The 15,745-nt window shown below is 39.7% G+C and overlaps 1 protein-coding gene across 2 annotated transcripts in view; it reads right to left on the bottom strand.

The window, feature by feature from the left end:
- The window catches only part of LOC135710619 (homeobox protein B-H2-like), a 98,723-nt gene extending 83,624 nt beyond the window's left edge, over positions 1-15,099 (bottom strand). For both annotated transcript variants that reach the window (XM_065233238.1, XM_065233239.1), the window contains exon 1: positions 13,722-15,099. In XM_065233238.1, coding sequence (XP_065089310.1) covers positions 13,722-14,502 — 781 coding nt within the window. In that variant the 5' untranslated portion in view covers positions 14,503-15,099. The remainder of the gene's footprint in view (positions 1-13,721) is intronic.
- Positions 15,100-15,745: the final 646 nt, after the last annotated feature.

Below are 15,745 nucleotides of genomic sequence, written 5' to 3'. Positions count from 1 at the left end.
ACGGCTAAAGATTATTAGTCAGAAATTATGATGATTTATTACACCCGACCGTGGCAAGCCAATTAGGGCCACTGTGCGCCGTCCGTTCTTCTTGTGGCTGTATCAGCAGTTTTTTCGCTTTGATTCACTGTTGCTGATCATATTTCTCAATACTATGAATTTTCATCATCCAACAACATCCAGCAGCTACTTTTATTACTACGCCAAGTGACAGCAGTGATTGTGCGCGGCTGACCGTTTATGACAGGTGATAATCATTTCGACCTTGCCCGGGCGCGGACGTGTACAAAGTTCAACCAACTGTCAAAATCCGAGGGGTCCATCAATTCGCTGCAAGTCAGCTGAATGGACAGAAAATGAAGCAAAACAGCAACTCCAACAGACGCGCTTCACGCCTGTCATTTTTATCGCTTGTTTTCGGTGTGCGCTTGTTTCGGGAAGGCGGTGACGGCGGCGGCGTCGATTTGCACAAAAAGCGCAAAAGATCAAAAGGATTGCCTGCCGAAACTGCATAGGGAGGCCGAAAAAGAACACACGAACTGTGTGGTGTTAATATTCATGTAAGCCCTGGAACTCCGGATTCGGGGTTGGGGTCCCGTGTGTTTCCGAACGCAAGGGGTATGGAAACGATCGCCCAGTAATTACCTTATTAATGCAGTCATATTTATGCACGCCACACAAACAAAAACTAAAAGGAACCGCCGCGAAAATGAGACACAAAAGCGCGTGAGATCAAACACGTTTCCTTTATCTTAATCTGGGAGTAGTGTTGGTGATGCTCGTAGGTTTGTGCTGCATGGTTACCAATTTACAGCAATGACATTTGGCTTTGTTGTAGTACAGTGACCGATTGTGTATTAAAACAACACAGTTGGCCCTTTTTTTTAGGGACTTCGCACGCCTATGATGCCTTCGAAGGAGAAGGAGCGCAACACGAAGGGGCACAATTATGAGTCTTGTTCGTATGCAAAATAACAGCAAATGAAGAGAGAGATTTTATCATCTACTGGCATCGCTTTGACGGAACGCAAACAAGCAGAAATGTCATTCTTTGTTTATAATATGCAGTCGAAGCGTGTTAATTAAGACAGTTCGAGCGGCAGCTGAATTTCCTCACCGTTAGCCCCTAGGGTGGTCCATTTAACGTAACGCGAAAGGCGTTCAGCGAATTGGCAGCCATACTTGGAAGAACAATTCCATCGTTCAGCTGGCTTAAAGCCAGCATAACTAAAAACTGAGCAACTGCAAATGCGGTATTTTTGAATCATGATAAGAAGTAAAATTTCGCTTAACTAGAATCTCGTTAAACCACTGCATATGCTTAGGCTGACTATGAATATGTTGCTACATCTGTGTTACCGTTTCGCAAGGCACGCAACAACAACAAAACGGTTTCAGATTTTCACACCTCCTTCACTTCTACTCCGCTGCGCGACCACCGACTCAACGCAGCCTTAATGAGATCTTAATGTCAGAAAGTCAGACAACGAAGCAAAAAGCAACTTAAATAAGTTAACATTTTTAATTATAAACCCCCTCCGAGCACCTCATGCACGGACTGAATCAGATTTCTTCGTGTTCATGTTTCATTAAACTATTTTTTTATGCATTGTATTTTAAATCAGTTTTAAAAGACGTAGAAAAAACAACCAACGAATCACCTACCAGCCAACCACTTCCATCTAAAACCACCACGATAATCATATCTCATTTGTAAATCACTAATCTAATTTGAATTCACGCGTTCGAATGCGCGTGTGCACTTAGTAGCGTGGCAACCTTCTCGCCAGCTACCTACTTCCAACAAGCCGGGCACAGCAGAAATGATTCGTTATCACATGAAAGTTGCATGAGCGAAGCCAATAAATTGTTCAAGAAGGAGGTAGCCCCATCGTTCAATCGGACAAGATATTAGCCAACATTAGCGCCGTGTCGGTCGGTGCGGTGCTGAAGCAGCAGCGGTAGCGAACCAAACGATGTGGGTAACGTAACGTGCGGATACAATTGGATACGATCGATCGATGGAAAAGGCTTTTGTTGGGGTGAACACAGTAGATGCACGTTAATGCGCATTACAGTAGGTACGGTTCGAACACGTTACTTTTATGTTTCCTGTCCATCTTTTTATGGTCTTATATATATCCAAGATTTTTATCCTGGAAAATTGAGGAAAATTTTGCTCATTCACGGAGTATCCCAACTTTTTGCAATTTTGAGTCAAATTCGACTCAATTTTGAGCTACTCTCATTGGCCGTTTGGGCACTTAGAAAACACCTCCGATTGGCAAATGACGACAATGGTGTGGTAATTGTCAATTTGGAAGGTGATTCGCTACTTTGTTGAAACAATTATCGAACAAAGGTTTGTGACAGTAATCGTGTGACGTAATCACCAACAATAAGCAAAGTCAAACGAACCGAGAGTGAGCGATTGTTTCCGTGTGAATTTCAAAGAACGACAATGTAGCATGGTTAATGTACTGGTAGAGAGGTTGGCGAAAGTTGCTTGTAAATGGTGCAGACTTTTATGAAGGTGAAAAGACCGGTGAAAATAAGCTCACGCTTATGAACAGAATTTGCTGCAAACCCCGTGATCATTTGTTAGGAAAAAGTGCTAATAAAATTAGTGTTTTTGCTGCAATCGAGATTTTTTAGCAATATAAAACTTATAAAACAGCCATTGGAGGTATCCTTTGTGTAATAATATTTACACAGCAAAAAAAAATGTAGTATCGATCAATGTAATTCAAGCTGATGTATGAAATAATGATGTAATAGCAAAAAGTAGATACAATATAACATCAATGGATGTGCAAACGAACAAAATGCAAAATTGATGTACATCGTACAACGTTATATTACACAACCGATGGATTGACCTGGTTGCAGCAGTTTGGATGTAATATTCAACAACTTTGTTTTCTGTGTAAATTTCAGTAAATTGTTATCAAAGAGAACTTACGCGGGAACATCGTCATCAATTTTACCTTGTTGATCAATGTATTCTCAATCTATGGTAAATAGGTACTGTCAATAATTAAGCTACTGGCTCTTCCTGTGTTTCAATATGACATATGATCACTGTTAGGTTAGTTTCGTTAGCTTCAGAAAGCAGAATTCAGTTTAGAAATGCGTTCAATTAACCATTTTCAAAGCGGCTGGCTAGCTTTTTTTCTCAAAGATGGCAACCCCCTTCGTGGTACACAGCTAAAAAAAGTAGTGTAAATTTCCGTTACTATGATGCACATAAATGGAGCGTCATATATCATACAGGTTTAGATTATATATCGTGTAAATTTATGAGACATGCCATGCAATATTCCATATATTGTATGCAACTGTCCACTTTTGTTTGCAACATTTCTTGCAAGCTGCTAGTTTACGTGAACAGGAAGTTTACATGTATGAATATTTGCATGCATGGATGTTTACATCGCCAGTAAAATTCAGAATTTTTTGGTGTGTAGTCAAGCAGTTTTTCCAGTATGGGAAAAATCGTTGATTTATGAAATTCTCAGCAATTAATCATTTTGTTCGACCATTTTCCACAGAGATGGCGCTGTTCCGCTGGTAGGAAGTAATAAAAATCCCCATATAGAAATTGAGAGAAGTGGGAATAATTCGCTTTCGGTGCAAATTCAGGTCAAAAAAAGTGAACGACAACCTAAAGAAATTAGTCAGGGGCTTTGTCGTTCAGTTTTTTCCCAGAAATTAATGCTAAACAAGCTACAATTAAATAAAAATGATTTTTCCCCATACAATTTTACCTGCTTTACTACCAGTTCCCAGAGAGCCAAAAAAATTCAAATTTGAGAGAGAAAATTTGCTCTCACGACCTGAATCTTTCCACATGCCATGTATTTTGTTGACACTCGATTAGTGAATTCCCTTTCACAGATTACAAAATAGAGTACCTGACACTACAAAACATGTCTGGTACCTCTATGTATGCATTTGCTTTAACATTTAAAGTCCCTCCTTTTTACATGTTCTGCGCAAAAGATACTTTATGCCCCGCCCCATACATAAAATTCGGCGGGAAATTCTGTGATTTTTGATTTGCGACGAAAACAGAATTAGTATTGCATATAGACTTTGAAATCTGACCATGCAAATGTTAGTTCAGATGCAATATTTGAGGTTCATGGAATCCCTCCACTTCGCGTTTTTACTAGCACTGACTGGCCATCCAGAAGTCATACAGGTGGGCAAATTTAATAAGATGCTTGCTTCTCTGCAGCAGATATGTAGATTAATTTTGAACTTAGTAGATCGCCAGATGTGTAACCGTGAAATTGCAAAGTGGTTAAACCAAATTGTGTAGAAAATTAATTCCGTCATTAGTGTCCTTAAATAAGGAAATGATCTCGTTTTCTACCAGTTCATAGAGGTTTTGACTATTTTCTTAAATCACTGTGGCGATGGCTTTCTGCAGGACAATTTTCGTTTTGCAATTGTAATGAAATAGTCCAAGATCTTGCCACCGTAATACTACTGAGCATCCAGATGCTTAGAGTAAGCTAGTAGATAAATAAAACCTTCCAGTAACCAACTCCGGTGACTTGTACTTGAGGATAAGTCCTGCGAGTTCCAAACTCCGATAAATGTGATTGCTTGGGCTGCGCTGTCAAAACAATCGAGATAATAAAATCGTTCATCAGAGAGCAAGAGAGTTCCTCAGAGTTACTCGGGATTGCTCTGTCTTCCCCCTCGCGAGCAGCCTTCAGTCGTATGGGCTGGTGGAAGATCGACTTGAGAATGTGTAACGAAATTGACTTTTAATTAAAGTATCAATAATGGTACAATTTGTCCGATGTATTAATTATACATAATGTCACATTTGTTTTCTCACTGTTGAAAGCAAGGTTGGAAAAGAAATTGACGATTTTATGAAAATCTCCATACCGCAAAACTGATTTATCCACTACTGGTGGGCCGACATCTGTTGGATTTGATGGTGGAAACTATTACTCAATACCAAGCCCATACATTTCAAGATGGCTGGCCTCCTACATGTCACTACCGGCAGAAGCGGATTCCATCGGTTAATTCGGTAAAACAAACTCATACACTATTGGCGTCTTGCAGTGAAACTTTTCCAAGCTTTTGCCTCCTACATTTCGAAGTGAGAATTACTAGAAAGAGGATAGTTTCCAAATTTTCCAAGTAAAACAGACGATTTTTGGGGCAAATCGGTTCATAAAGAAAAACTAATAATTTCCCGTGGAAACTTTTGCTTGAATCGTGTAAGAAAACGTGTTTGAAAACTAATTGTTATTATTTCGGTATGGATCGGAGAGGTTTTCATGGAAAATAATGCATAACAAGTTTGCACCCACAGCGAGAGGTTACCTCCTGCGCAGCTGCATTTTTCGGAAAATGGTGAATATGTGCGATTTCCACTAAGATGAAAGTGGAAATTAAGTTAATTTACTTAGGAAAGGTTGTATCATCCTGGTGGTAATGGAGAATTGGTTGTATAGGACGCCAATATTAAATAAATGTTCATTTTTGCCTTTTCTAAGCAAACATATTGATACTCACAATTTTCGACGAAAAACGCAACGGAACTTGCTTTACTCAACACGCACCATACTATAAAATGGTATTAGATGGTCTTCAAAGTGATAACAAGATGACAATTCATCGTTATTTTGAGTAATTGAGTAATTTACTTCTGTTTACATCATATTTACGATGCAGCATTGATTGAGCCGCGAAATGAAATGAATTTATCTTATGAAAGTTCAACTGGAAAAGTCAAAGATGCACATCAGTCTGATCGTAAAAACGTTTTCTTCTTCAATTCGAATGTTATATTGGAAGGATTTTACACAGGCTTGATGAAAATTATGATTTAACGCTAATTTTCACGAATTTTATATGCAGTCTGTCAACATTATCATCATCATGCAGTGGCGACATCTGCGTTGAGCTTTTACGGCAATCTTCCAATAGATAACAGCCATGCGTCTCCATGTGAATGCTATGTAACTCTCTGTTTAGAAACGCGCAAAAATTGGTCAACTTCAAATTGGTGTATTTCTGTTAAAAATGCATAAAAAAACCTGAAATCTCGAGTAACATTTGAAATGGGCCTATGTCCAAAACGTAAACAAATCGGGTTTTGATACCATTCTTTAGCACCGCTTGATAGCTACTAATCGTGTAGGAAAGTTCTGCATAATCGAGAAAAATCATTAAAAATAATTCGATTTTCGAAACAACCTACCAAAGAAATTTTTCGATTCATCAATAGACCCGCACGCTAAAACGCCAACCATTCATTTATTTCATTTCAATGATAAGCCTAGTGACGTAGAAGGGCCGATGATTGGAAATTTTGAAACCAAAGCTAGACCCTGGTGCTTGAGGCAGGGCCGATGATTTGTTTTGAATTTATTTGACGTTGCGAAAAGGCTTAGCAAAGGGCGTACCATTTCTGATGACAAGCACAACGGCTTAACAAAAAGGGCCTATCCATTGAAAGATTCACAAAAAGGCTCATTAATTTATTAAATTAAATTGTTATCGATTTTCATATATTTTTGAAAGCTTTTCGCATGTTTTGTATGTTGTATACTGAGATACAGTTACTTTGTGAACAATATAAATGCCTAAAATACTACAATTTTCTTAAATATGAATTGATTAGTGGCGGAAAAATTTAAAATTCATTTTCTGGTTTGTTTACGTTTTGGACATAGGCCCATTTCAAATGTTACTCTAGAAATGCTGCATTTGGAAGTTGAGTGTATATACAATGGTTGCTATGATGAGTTTTCACCGTTTGCTCTCCAGTTTTCAAAATGACGTCCAAGCAAGAGGAGCAGCGTGTCAAAATTTTGCTCGCGCAGCAAGAGAATCCGAAGTTCTCACACGCCAAGTTGGCAAAATTGCTGGATGTTGCCAAATCGACCGCGACAAAGTGTTCGGGGAGCGTCTGTCAACCGCCAGGAAGCCTGGAAGCGGCGGCAATCGTAATCCGGACGTGGCAGCGACGACGAAGAAGGTGGCGGTGAAATCCTAACCTCTCCAATCGCGACGTCGCTGGCAAACTCAATGTCGCCCATACTACAGTGCAGCGGGCCAAGAAACGAGCCGGGTAGTCGACGTTTAAGAAGGTGAAGGTGGCGAACCGAGATTACAAACAAAACACGTTGGCAAAGCAGCGGTACCGAAAGCTGTGTCGTCATGGGCGACGAAACTTATGTGAAGGCGGATTTCAAGCAACTTCAAGAAAAGGAACCATCAATCAAGAGATCTACATCCAGGAGTGCCTGGAAAAGCGGCTGCTACCATTCCTAAAGCAACATAATAGACCTGTGCTGTTCTGGCCGGACTTGGCGAGCTGCCACTATGGGAAAAAAGGCAATCGAGTGGTACGATGCGAACAACGTGGTTGTGGTACCCAAAGACCACAACCCTCTCAACAGCCCAGAACTCCGCCCTATCGAACAGTATTGGGCCTTAGTCAAACAGAATCTCAAAAAAACTAATAAATCCATGGAAAACGAGCAGTAGTTCAAATCTAACTGGCGTTCGGCGGCAAATAAGGTTGATGAGACCACCATGCAAAATTTAATGGAAGGGGTTAGGCGGAAATGATTTAAAAATTTCGACTTCTCGGAAGTTCTAGGAACTTTTTTGAGTTTGGAGAACTATGTTAAGTTCAGAGGACTTCCCAAGAGTATTGAAGACTTCTCTGAAGCTCGGAAAAAATGCAAAAGTGTCATACACAGAAACAAAATCCATTGGCAAAAATACTATATTGATGGTTTAAATTAAATACTCCCACCAATAGATTTGTGCAGAAACGAAATTCATTTAATTTTACTATTGTTTCTATCAAAACTACTATGCCGTTTGAGTAAGCATAGTAGTTTTGACAGAATGGTAGTAAATTTGATTATATTTTTAGTCAACTATACTGAAATCATGGTAGATTTAACGGCATTAAGCGTAGTTATACTGAAAATAAGTGTTTTCTGCAAAATAGTATTCCTAACTATGGTCTTTGTTTCAGTGTAGGATTATCCTTATGTTTTAAGCAATGCATAAATGTCGTAGAAGTTACATTAAATCTGTAGAAAATTCTGTAAAATTCGTAGTTATTTCCCAAAGATCAAAGGACTTCCCTGAAGTTCGTAAGACTTCTCTGAAATTTTTAGACCTTCTCTGAAGGTTCGGAAAGATTTCCTGACCGTCGTAGGTCATCACAGTAGTTCACAGGATTTTCCTGAAACTTGTAAGACGTTCCCGAATTTTTTAAGACTTGCATGAAGTTCGAAGGCCTTATCTGAAGTTTTTAGAAACAGATTTTTTTTATTGAACATGTTGAACAGGTACTTGAAAGCAGTTACGCGTCGGCACTGCTTAAGTCTACTATCAATCAAGCAAAAATCATACATGCAATTGATTCGAGAAAAAAATTAAATTAAAAATAAATACAAAATATAATCACTAAACCCTCAGGGTAAATTTTGTTCATCAATGTTTAGTTGTGTGAAAGATTTAGCTTGAACAAAATGATTAGTTTTGACCTGATTATAAAAAGAAACTTTGACATACATAAAATTTAAAACCTTTTTAAATTATACAAACAAGATTATTTTCCTGGTGGACTTATTAAATTCCTGGTTTATTCCCGGTTTTTTTCTGGTGAAAATAAATTCTCGACTTTTTCCCGGTTTTCCTGATTTTCCTGGTTCACTTGCCAACCTGCTAAATGTTGCTTTGGTATGTCGGAAAAAGCATGTATCAATGCATCAGCAGGATAAGCGCAGTATTAAAAGTTCTTCAAATCTTCTTGGAGTTCAGATCTTGAAGTTCTATATGCCAAACAACATTTTGTGGAATACAAAAATATCTAACCAATACATCATTCTCCAAATTTGCCTGGAGATATTTCACAGGTTAATCGAAATCATGTTCGAATTCTACTCAGAATTTTTGAGCATTTTGTGCTTCGCGGAGACTCATTACATCATATAAAGTTATGAATTGTGTCCTAAAATAATATTGTTGGATTATCCAAATCATCCAAATCATCAAAAGAAAGAAAAGACTAGAGTTTGTGTAATTTTGAGGATTTTTGGTACTTTACCACAGTGAAATACATAATATGAAAGTTGTAAGCAGATGTATAAACAAGAGAATATAAAAGCTAGAACCGCACTACCAACAATCAATTCGAAACTAAAGATTTTAAATTGACTCACTACTTGACTAGCCTATTGTTCCCAACCAAATCAATTAACGTACCCCATTCTAGTCGAAATTCCAGTACTACACTATGTTTGTTTTGATTCGCTATGAAAGTTTGACAGATAAAATGAGGGGCTCGTGGATTTTCCGATGTTTCGAAGGGTGAATCGATTAGCTTGGGACCGAAGATAGTACCAGAGCTGAGCCAAAAAGTTGAGCACATTTCTTTTGGACCTTCTAGTCTTAGAGTTACTGACGAGACAACGAAACCCCACCCCAAGTTTCTCCCCTGATCCTATCCTTCGACAATGTATCCCTCAGACCTCGGGTAAGCCGCGAGTATTCGGCCCAGCTCCTACTAGACATAAAAATAAGTTTATTTTGCTACAACCAATGAACAATGAACTATCGGCTCCGTAAAGCTAACACGATTGAGCCTTACAAATAACCGAACTAGATAAAAAAAAAGGATTCTTTAAGACCAAATATAGCCTACACGGCTATGGTAAAATCAAAATTGTTACTTGGGATGAGTATATATGTGCTGTAATTCGGCCATTTTGATTTACACCTAATGGCTGATCTGATCGAAATGACGTTTGAGACAAAGTAGTAAGAAACTGGATTACCTTTTCATAAAAAAATACATACTGAACAAAAGTCTCAGATCTTCAACAAAACCTGAAAAAAAAAATCTGTTTAAAATTTCATTAACAAGAAAAGTATATTTTAAAGAATACATAACTTCTGTTCATTTGAAAGCTTATCACAAATGCAAACTTCAGTTCCCTTGTAGCTGTCGACACAAGCAGCTGTGAGTGTTTCGTGATAGTCTGTTTTTCGATAGCAACTCATTGTTGCGGTGCTTGCTTATTGTTTGAAGTTTGTTCGCTTTAGCCGTGACCTCGTTGGAAGTAAACAACTAGTCAAGATGTCGGTGGAAATAAAACTGACGATAAGGTTCAGCTTCCCCCATGGCTCGGCGAAACCATCAATGGAAGAAATTGCAAAATTAGTGAAATCGCTGGACGCGGTCCCACTAAGATGATCGCTAAATATCACATGGTAGAGAAAAAATCTATGTTCATCAAGTTTAAATTAGAGGATTCGATGCTTTATTGTTTGCTACACAACCGTGAATAATTAATTTCGTTGAGATAAGCATTTTACCTATTGGAAGCACAGTTCAATACGTGAGAGTGTACAAGCTCCCACCAGGAGTCTCGGATAGCTATCTAGAATTGGTGCTAGGGAAATACGGTGATGTAAAGCGTGTATTTCGGGAGAAATTTCCAGCCACCTTGGGCCTCGATATGCAAACAGGTGTGCGAGGTGTATATATGGATGTAAAAAGTAGATTCCCAACTCGCTGCATTTCTTCAATCGAAAGTGGAACATACTTTATCAAGTTAACCCAAATTTGTGTTTCCTTTGTAAGACGGATGAATTCCAGCCCCAAGCGGAAGACTCGGAAGCAGCCAATACAACAACGAACGGAAGAAGAAAACCAACAACGGAATGAAGGAAGAGATCAGTACATACACTAGTGTAGTGACTGGAGGTGCATCGCCAAACGAGGAATTGGTTGAGGACCTGGAAGAAGACGTTGCGGTGATGGATGTGACGTCCCCGGATGCCGAGAAGAACAGAGTAGAGGAAGCAAGCGTTGCTGAGAAACAGCAGACGGCTGTTTTCAAGTTAAAAAATGATGCGTATTACTACTACGAATTCGGGATAGTGGACTATATTATTTGATAAGGCTCAATCGAATTAACTTTACAGAGCCGATTGTTCACTATAAAATACATCTTAAAACTATAGTCAAAAGGTACAACACAATAAACACTTTATCTTCCGCTATCCAATAAGCCTGCTCCATCAGAACGGAAGCCACTTCCAGTGATTTCATTGTATGGCAGTATCGCCAACATCAATGGACGCAAAACGTGGTCAGCACTCACACACTCATCACGAAACGGTTGCTTTCCAAAGTCGACGACGCATGGACCGAAATAACTGCTGATGAAGAACAATGAGGAGGACCACACAATGGCTGCTGCCGAGTAAACAGACGATCGCGTGACACACATCAAGAGTGGCCTGCTTCTGTCGACAGCCGAGTGAACACTGACCTCTTAATATTTAAATGTAATTATTAAATTCGTGGAGTCAGTTTGGATGTTTGAGCCTACAAATAAACCATTGAAATGGATACAACATACGGTTGAAAACAGACCGAGATCGTAAATCATAAACTTTTAGTTAAAATTTCAAATTTGGTTTCAACAGTCCGTTGCAGCCATTTCTAACAGTTAGAATTTGTTGTAAGTTTTAAAATATTTTCTGAACAGGGAATCCAATTTTCTACAACTTTGTGTCAGACGTCACTTCGAATAGATGAGCCGTTTTCATGCTATGATTTATTGAATAATATTGAATACGCCATTCAGAAAAAAACAGGCGTGATTCAAAATAACCGAACTACCGCACAAACTTGGTTCGTTACCCCTGGAATTCTGAGAGGCAAAATCTGATGAGTACTTAAGGGGTCAGATTTCGATAAGTCTTTTGTGGGATTGACACTGACGAAGACTGCACAGTGTAGTCGAAATACGTATCTGTCATAGATATCAACATTAATTAAGTGGAATTAAATGGAAGATTACCTTATTTGCTGTTTTTATTTAAGCTTTCCGCTAACAACCCAATTGTATTACTTCATTCAGCTTGAAGATTCCAAAACAGCCTTGAAAGCCATCAAAGTATTCTTCAACAGTTTGATATGGCCTCAAACATGAAAATTACCCTACCATCACCAAAAATTTGCCTAAGTATCGCCAGACTGACTTTGAAAACACCCAATTGCATTAAAACCGCTTAATTACCTTGAACTCCGAAATTTCTTTAGAGTGTTAAAATCACATGCAAACATCATAGAAACTCCAAAATAGCCTAACATTGCTGAAATTTAAATTTAGTCCTATTTAAAAAGTTTCTCAACCAAATTAAAAGCTCTGATAGTGAAGGTTAAACATGTTCAAAAGCCCTCCACCTATATGCAATCTTCACACTGCCGTACTCTAACGGAACTATCAACTCTATGCTTTCATCTACTCCATCTATCGTATAAAAATTACCACTACAGTCTGAAATTTGAAATTAGCATCTTTAACTATGTTCAAAATAACAGGTCTAACAACGTAAATTAAATATGCCATCTCTTAGACGTTCGGCTTCTTCCAGGCTGTTTACGCTTCTTATGCGAGCGTTTTGCCTGCACTCAATTTAGTACTCTTGATGCACTTTCACAGTTATTATTTCACAGCGTTCTATATAAATCAATACATGAATTTGTATATTGTGTGGCAGCGCAATGATATTCTATGCTTCGAAAAGTTGATGGAGAAAGACTAACTCGATTAGACCACCCGCCGCCTCCTTTACCGATTTGGCTTTGGAGGCCCCAAGAAGTAAGTTTGACGTTACCGGGCCTGATATGATATTTGAATAAACAATTGAATCGAATTGATAGTTATCTAGTGGGACGTTCATTTCCTTGTTGATTCTATGTTTTAGTTTGTTATATTATTCTTTAGAATGTAAATTATTTTGCTTGTTCACTGAGAGAGTTAATTGAGAGGTGTACTAAACGTTCAACAACTCAGCTAAAAGGGACTGTTTTGATAATTTATTAAGTTTCACTACACATTTTGACTACCTACACACTTAATTCAGATCACCGAAGTAAGTAGAGTTTTACCGGGTTTTTGAACAGCAGATCAAGTCGGTAAAATTTTCAAATGACCGTTAAACGTGATAAGTCAATAAAATTGACAGATTTTATTTTTCATAGCTAAATGGGGAACAAAGTCTGTACAAGTTTGGAACACATTTACTAATTATAGGATTTTTAAAACATTTTCAAACTTTTACCGAACCGTTCCGTAGTTCAAAATTTACCGATCGGCAGAGGCCTTGATTAGTGTGTACTTCCAAAAATTGATCATTTTCATCAAAAGTTGACATTTTTCATCGGTTAGATGTGGTTGTCAGGATTATCACAGGATCTGTTTTGGCTGGCGAGCGGATGGTGTGCTGTTCATTGATTTCATTTTAAAAACAAACAAATCTATCATGTAATACGTATTCATAATTTATTCATTAATTACAAAATTTATGTAAACACCATGAAGAAAAGATCGATTCTTGGTATCAATTTCATCGGAGCGTCGATCCTAGTGCCGAATATAAAATCCGTCGAGATCGATCTTGCTTTGAAGATCGCCCAATCCTAAGCTGGGACCAACCAAGAAACAAATAAGCCTTCGTCAGGTGGAGACGCTTAGTCACTCAAAGAACATTGAATTGTATTATGCTTATGCTCTGCACTGTAAATTAGTACAGGACTCCACGAAAGTTCAACTTGTAATTTTGTTGTATCGTTACGGTAAGTTGTTCAGCATCAATCTCTAAATCCAATCAATACGCTCTTTAAATAATTGTCTTCAACTTACCCCCATCTTCATTGCCTTCGTCAAAGTTTTTATTGGTCATCTGGAATAGCGCATCCAGGGGAGTTCCGTTCGGGGTAGTCTTCTGGCCGGATGTTTTCCCACTTCCACCACCGTTTCCACCTCCACCATTATTGTTGTTCGATCCCGAAGATGACGATTGCGAGGACTGATGCTCAGAACTTCGTCCAATCTCCGGCGAACAGCAATCACCACTAGCCGCCGAACTTGACCGCTCCGAGCCACTTTCCGAGGGAATAATGTCCATACTCATGTGTCGTAGCAGCTGAGCCTGCGCTCGAAAATGCTCCTGCAACTGCTGGTGGTAATCTAGCGCCAACCGGTGTTCGTAGTGTAACAGTGCAGGCGGGAGGAACGGTCGGACAGGAATTGGACCTCGGAGGTGATCCCATGGTCGCACAATTTTCGTAGCGGCAGCTTGAAGCGTACTGTGGTGGTGATGCAGGGCAAGTGCACTATCACGATTGCTGTTTTCCGTGTCCCGGCCAAGAATGTCCGCTATGGAGAACGATTTTACGCTCGAAGCGGACGCGGCAGCTGTTGGTGGAGGGCTAGGAGGTTCTGGCTTTGGACTAGGTTCCTTCGGGCTTGTACTGTGATGCTCAACCATCCGAAGTCGCTTCAATGGACTAAAATAGTCATCACCTCGATTGTGATGAGACTGCAAATGATGGTGATGGTGGTCTACCGGTGGTGGACTGGGCGATCCGACGGAGATCTCCGACCCAACTGGACTCGCTGGCGGAGGACTTCTGCACAACATTTTACCACTATTTTATATCTTGCAACTAAATCACAGATTCAGCGTTGGGACACGCTTTCTTGTTTTTCACTGTCGTTAAGTACGCTCTGGTACCGCGTTGTCACTTATCAAAGTGGAAACAAACTTTTCAACCGTTTTCTTCACGTGTCATTCAACAATACGCCATAACACTGCTAATAATCCTTTGCCGTAGCCAAGTTTGTTCCATCATTTTCAAAAGAAATATCTGAGCATCTGCACTTGTCGAAAAACGAACAACAGCCAAACGCAATCGCGAAACGCACCGACAAACGCAAATTTCGAAACTGACGGGGCTGCCTTCGCTCTTTTCTGCTCTGCTTCGCAGCAAACAAAGCAGACGGCGGCAGTCTGTATGCTCAAATCAATCAATCAATCAAGCCGCTAATGGCAAGTCAGCCGCCTCTTCACCCGCGCACTCGCTCACTAGTGTCGATCTGTACGCTGGGACTACAACTACGAGAGCCACCTTTCTCAACCATCGGTGGGCTGGCAGGTTAAAACCGGGTTCAAAAAGTGTACACACTGAACAACGCTTCGAGCGGGTTGCTTCAAAAACACGCACACGGCACACGAAGACGGCGGGCACTGACAAACTGACAGCGGGCTCGAAACTCTCCTACTCTCTTGCCTGTTTGCCGCTTTCGCTTTGGCTGGATTGTGTAAGTGTGAAAAAGCAACCCAACCTCGTTTGAAGCATGTGTGAGTGAAAAGAGCAGACAACTGGTTTAGTTCACTTTGATGGAAGATGGGCGCAAAAGCGACGGAGAAAAAGAGGAGGAGCTTCCGTGGCTTTGCACCAATGACGGGCCCGGTTACTGTGACGGCGGCTTCATAAAAGCAAAAATGTCGGCGCTGTCAAGATAGCGGGCACCAATACACCAAACTACGGCAAGATGTGAGCGTTTGCTCGCTTCACCGGGAAGGCTAATTTGTTAGGTTAGTTAATTGACTTTTGAGCGCATATAGTTAGGCTAAGTGTAAAAGTATTTAGAGTTAAATGTATTATTTATTGCTTGCGGAGCCGTCGTTTCTTGTTTCTCCATTAACACATTTCACCGTCGTTCTGCCAGCGGCTGCCGGCCACCCTTCTCTGACTAAACTTGATTTTCCCTGTTTCTGTTTTAAGTTCGTAATCGTGACGCAAAGTAGTAGTGTGCGTCCTGTGACTGTTCTTTCTTATTCTTTGTGCTTCTCTCGCACCCAGTCCGGCGTGTTACCATTA

The sequence above is a fragment of the Ochlerotatus camptorhynchus genome, unplaced genomic scaffold (genome assembly GCF_037179485.1).
Source record: "Ochlerotatus camptorhynchus isolate MF236.1 unplaced genomic scaffold, CSIRO-AGI_Acam_v1.1 ptg000393l, whole genome shotgun sequence".
Classification (NCBI taxonomy): Eukaryota; Metazoa; Arthropoda; class Insecta; order Diptera; family Culicidae; genus Ochlerotatus; species Ochlerotatus camptorhynchus.
Note: the sequence above shows the minus strand (reverse complement) of the source record. Positions and strands in the feature narration are given on the sequence as shown.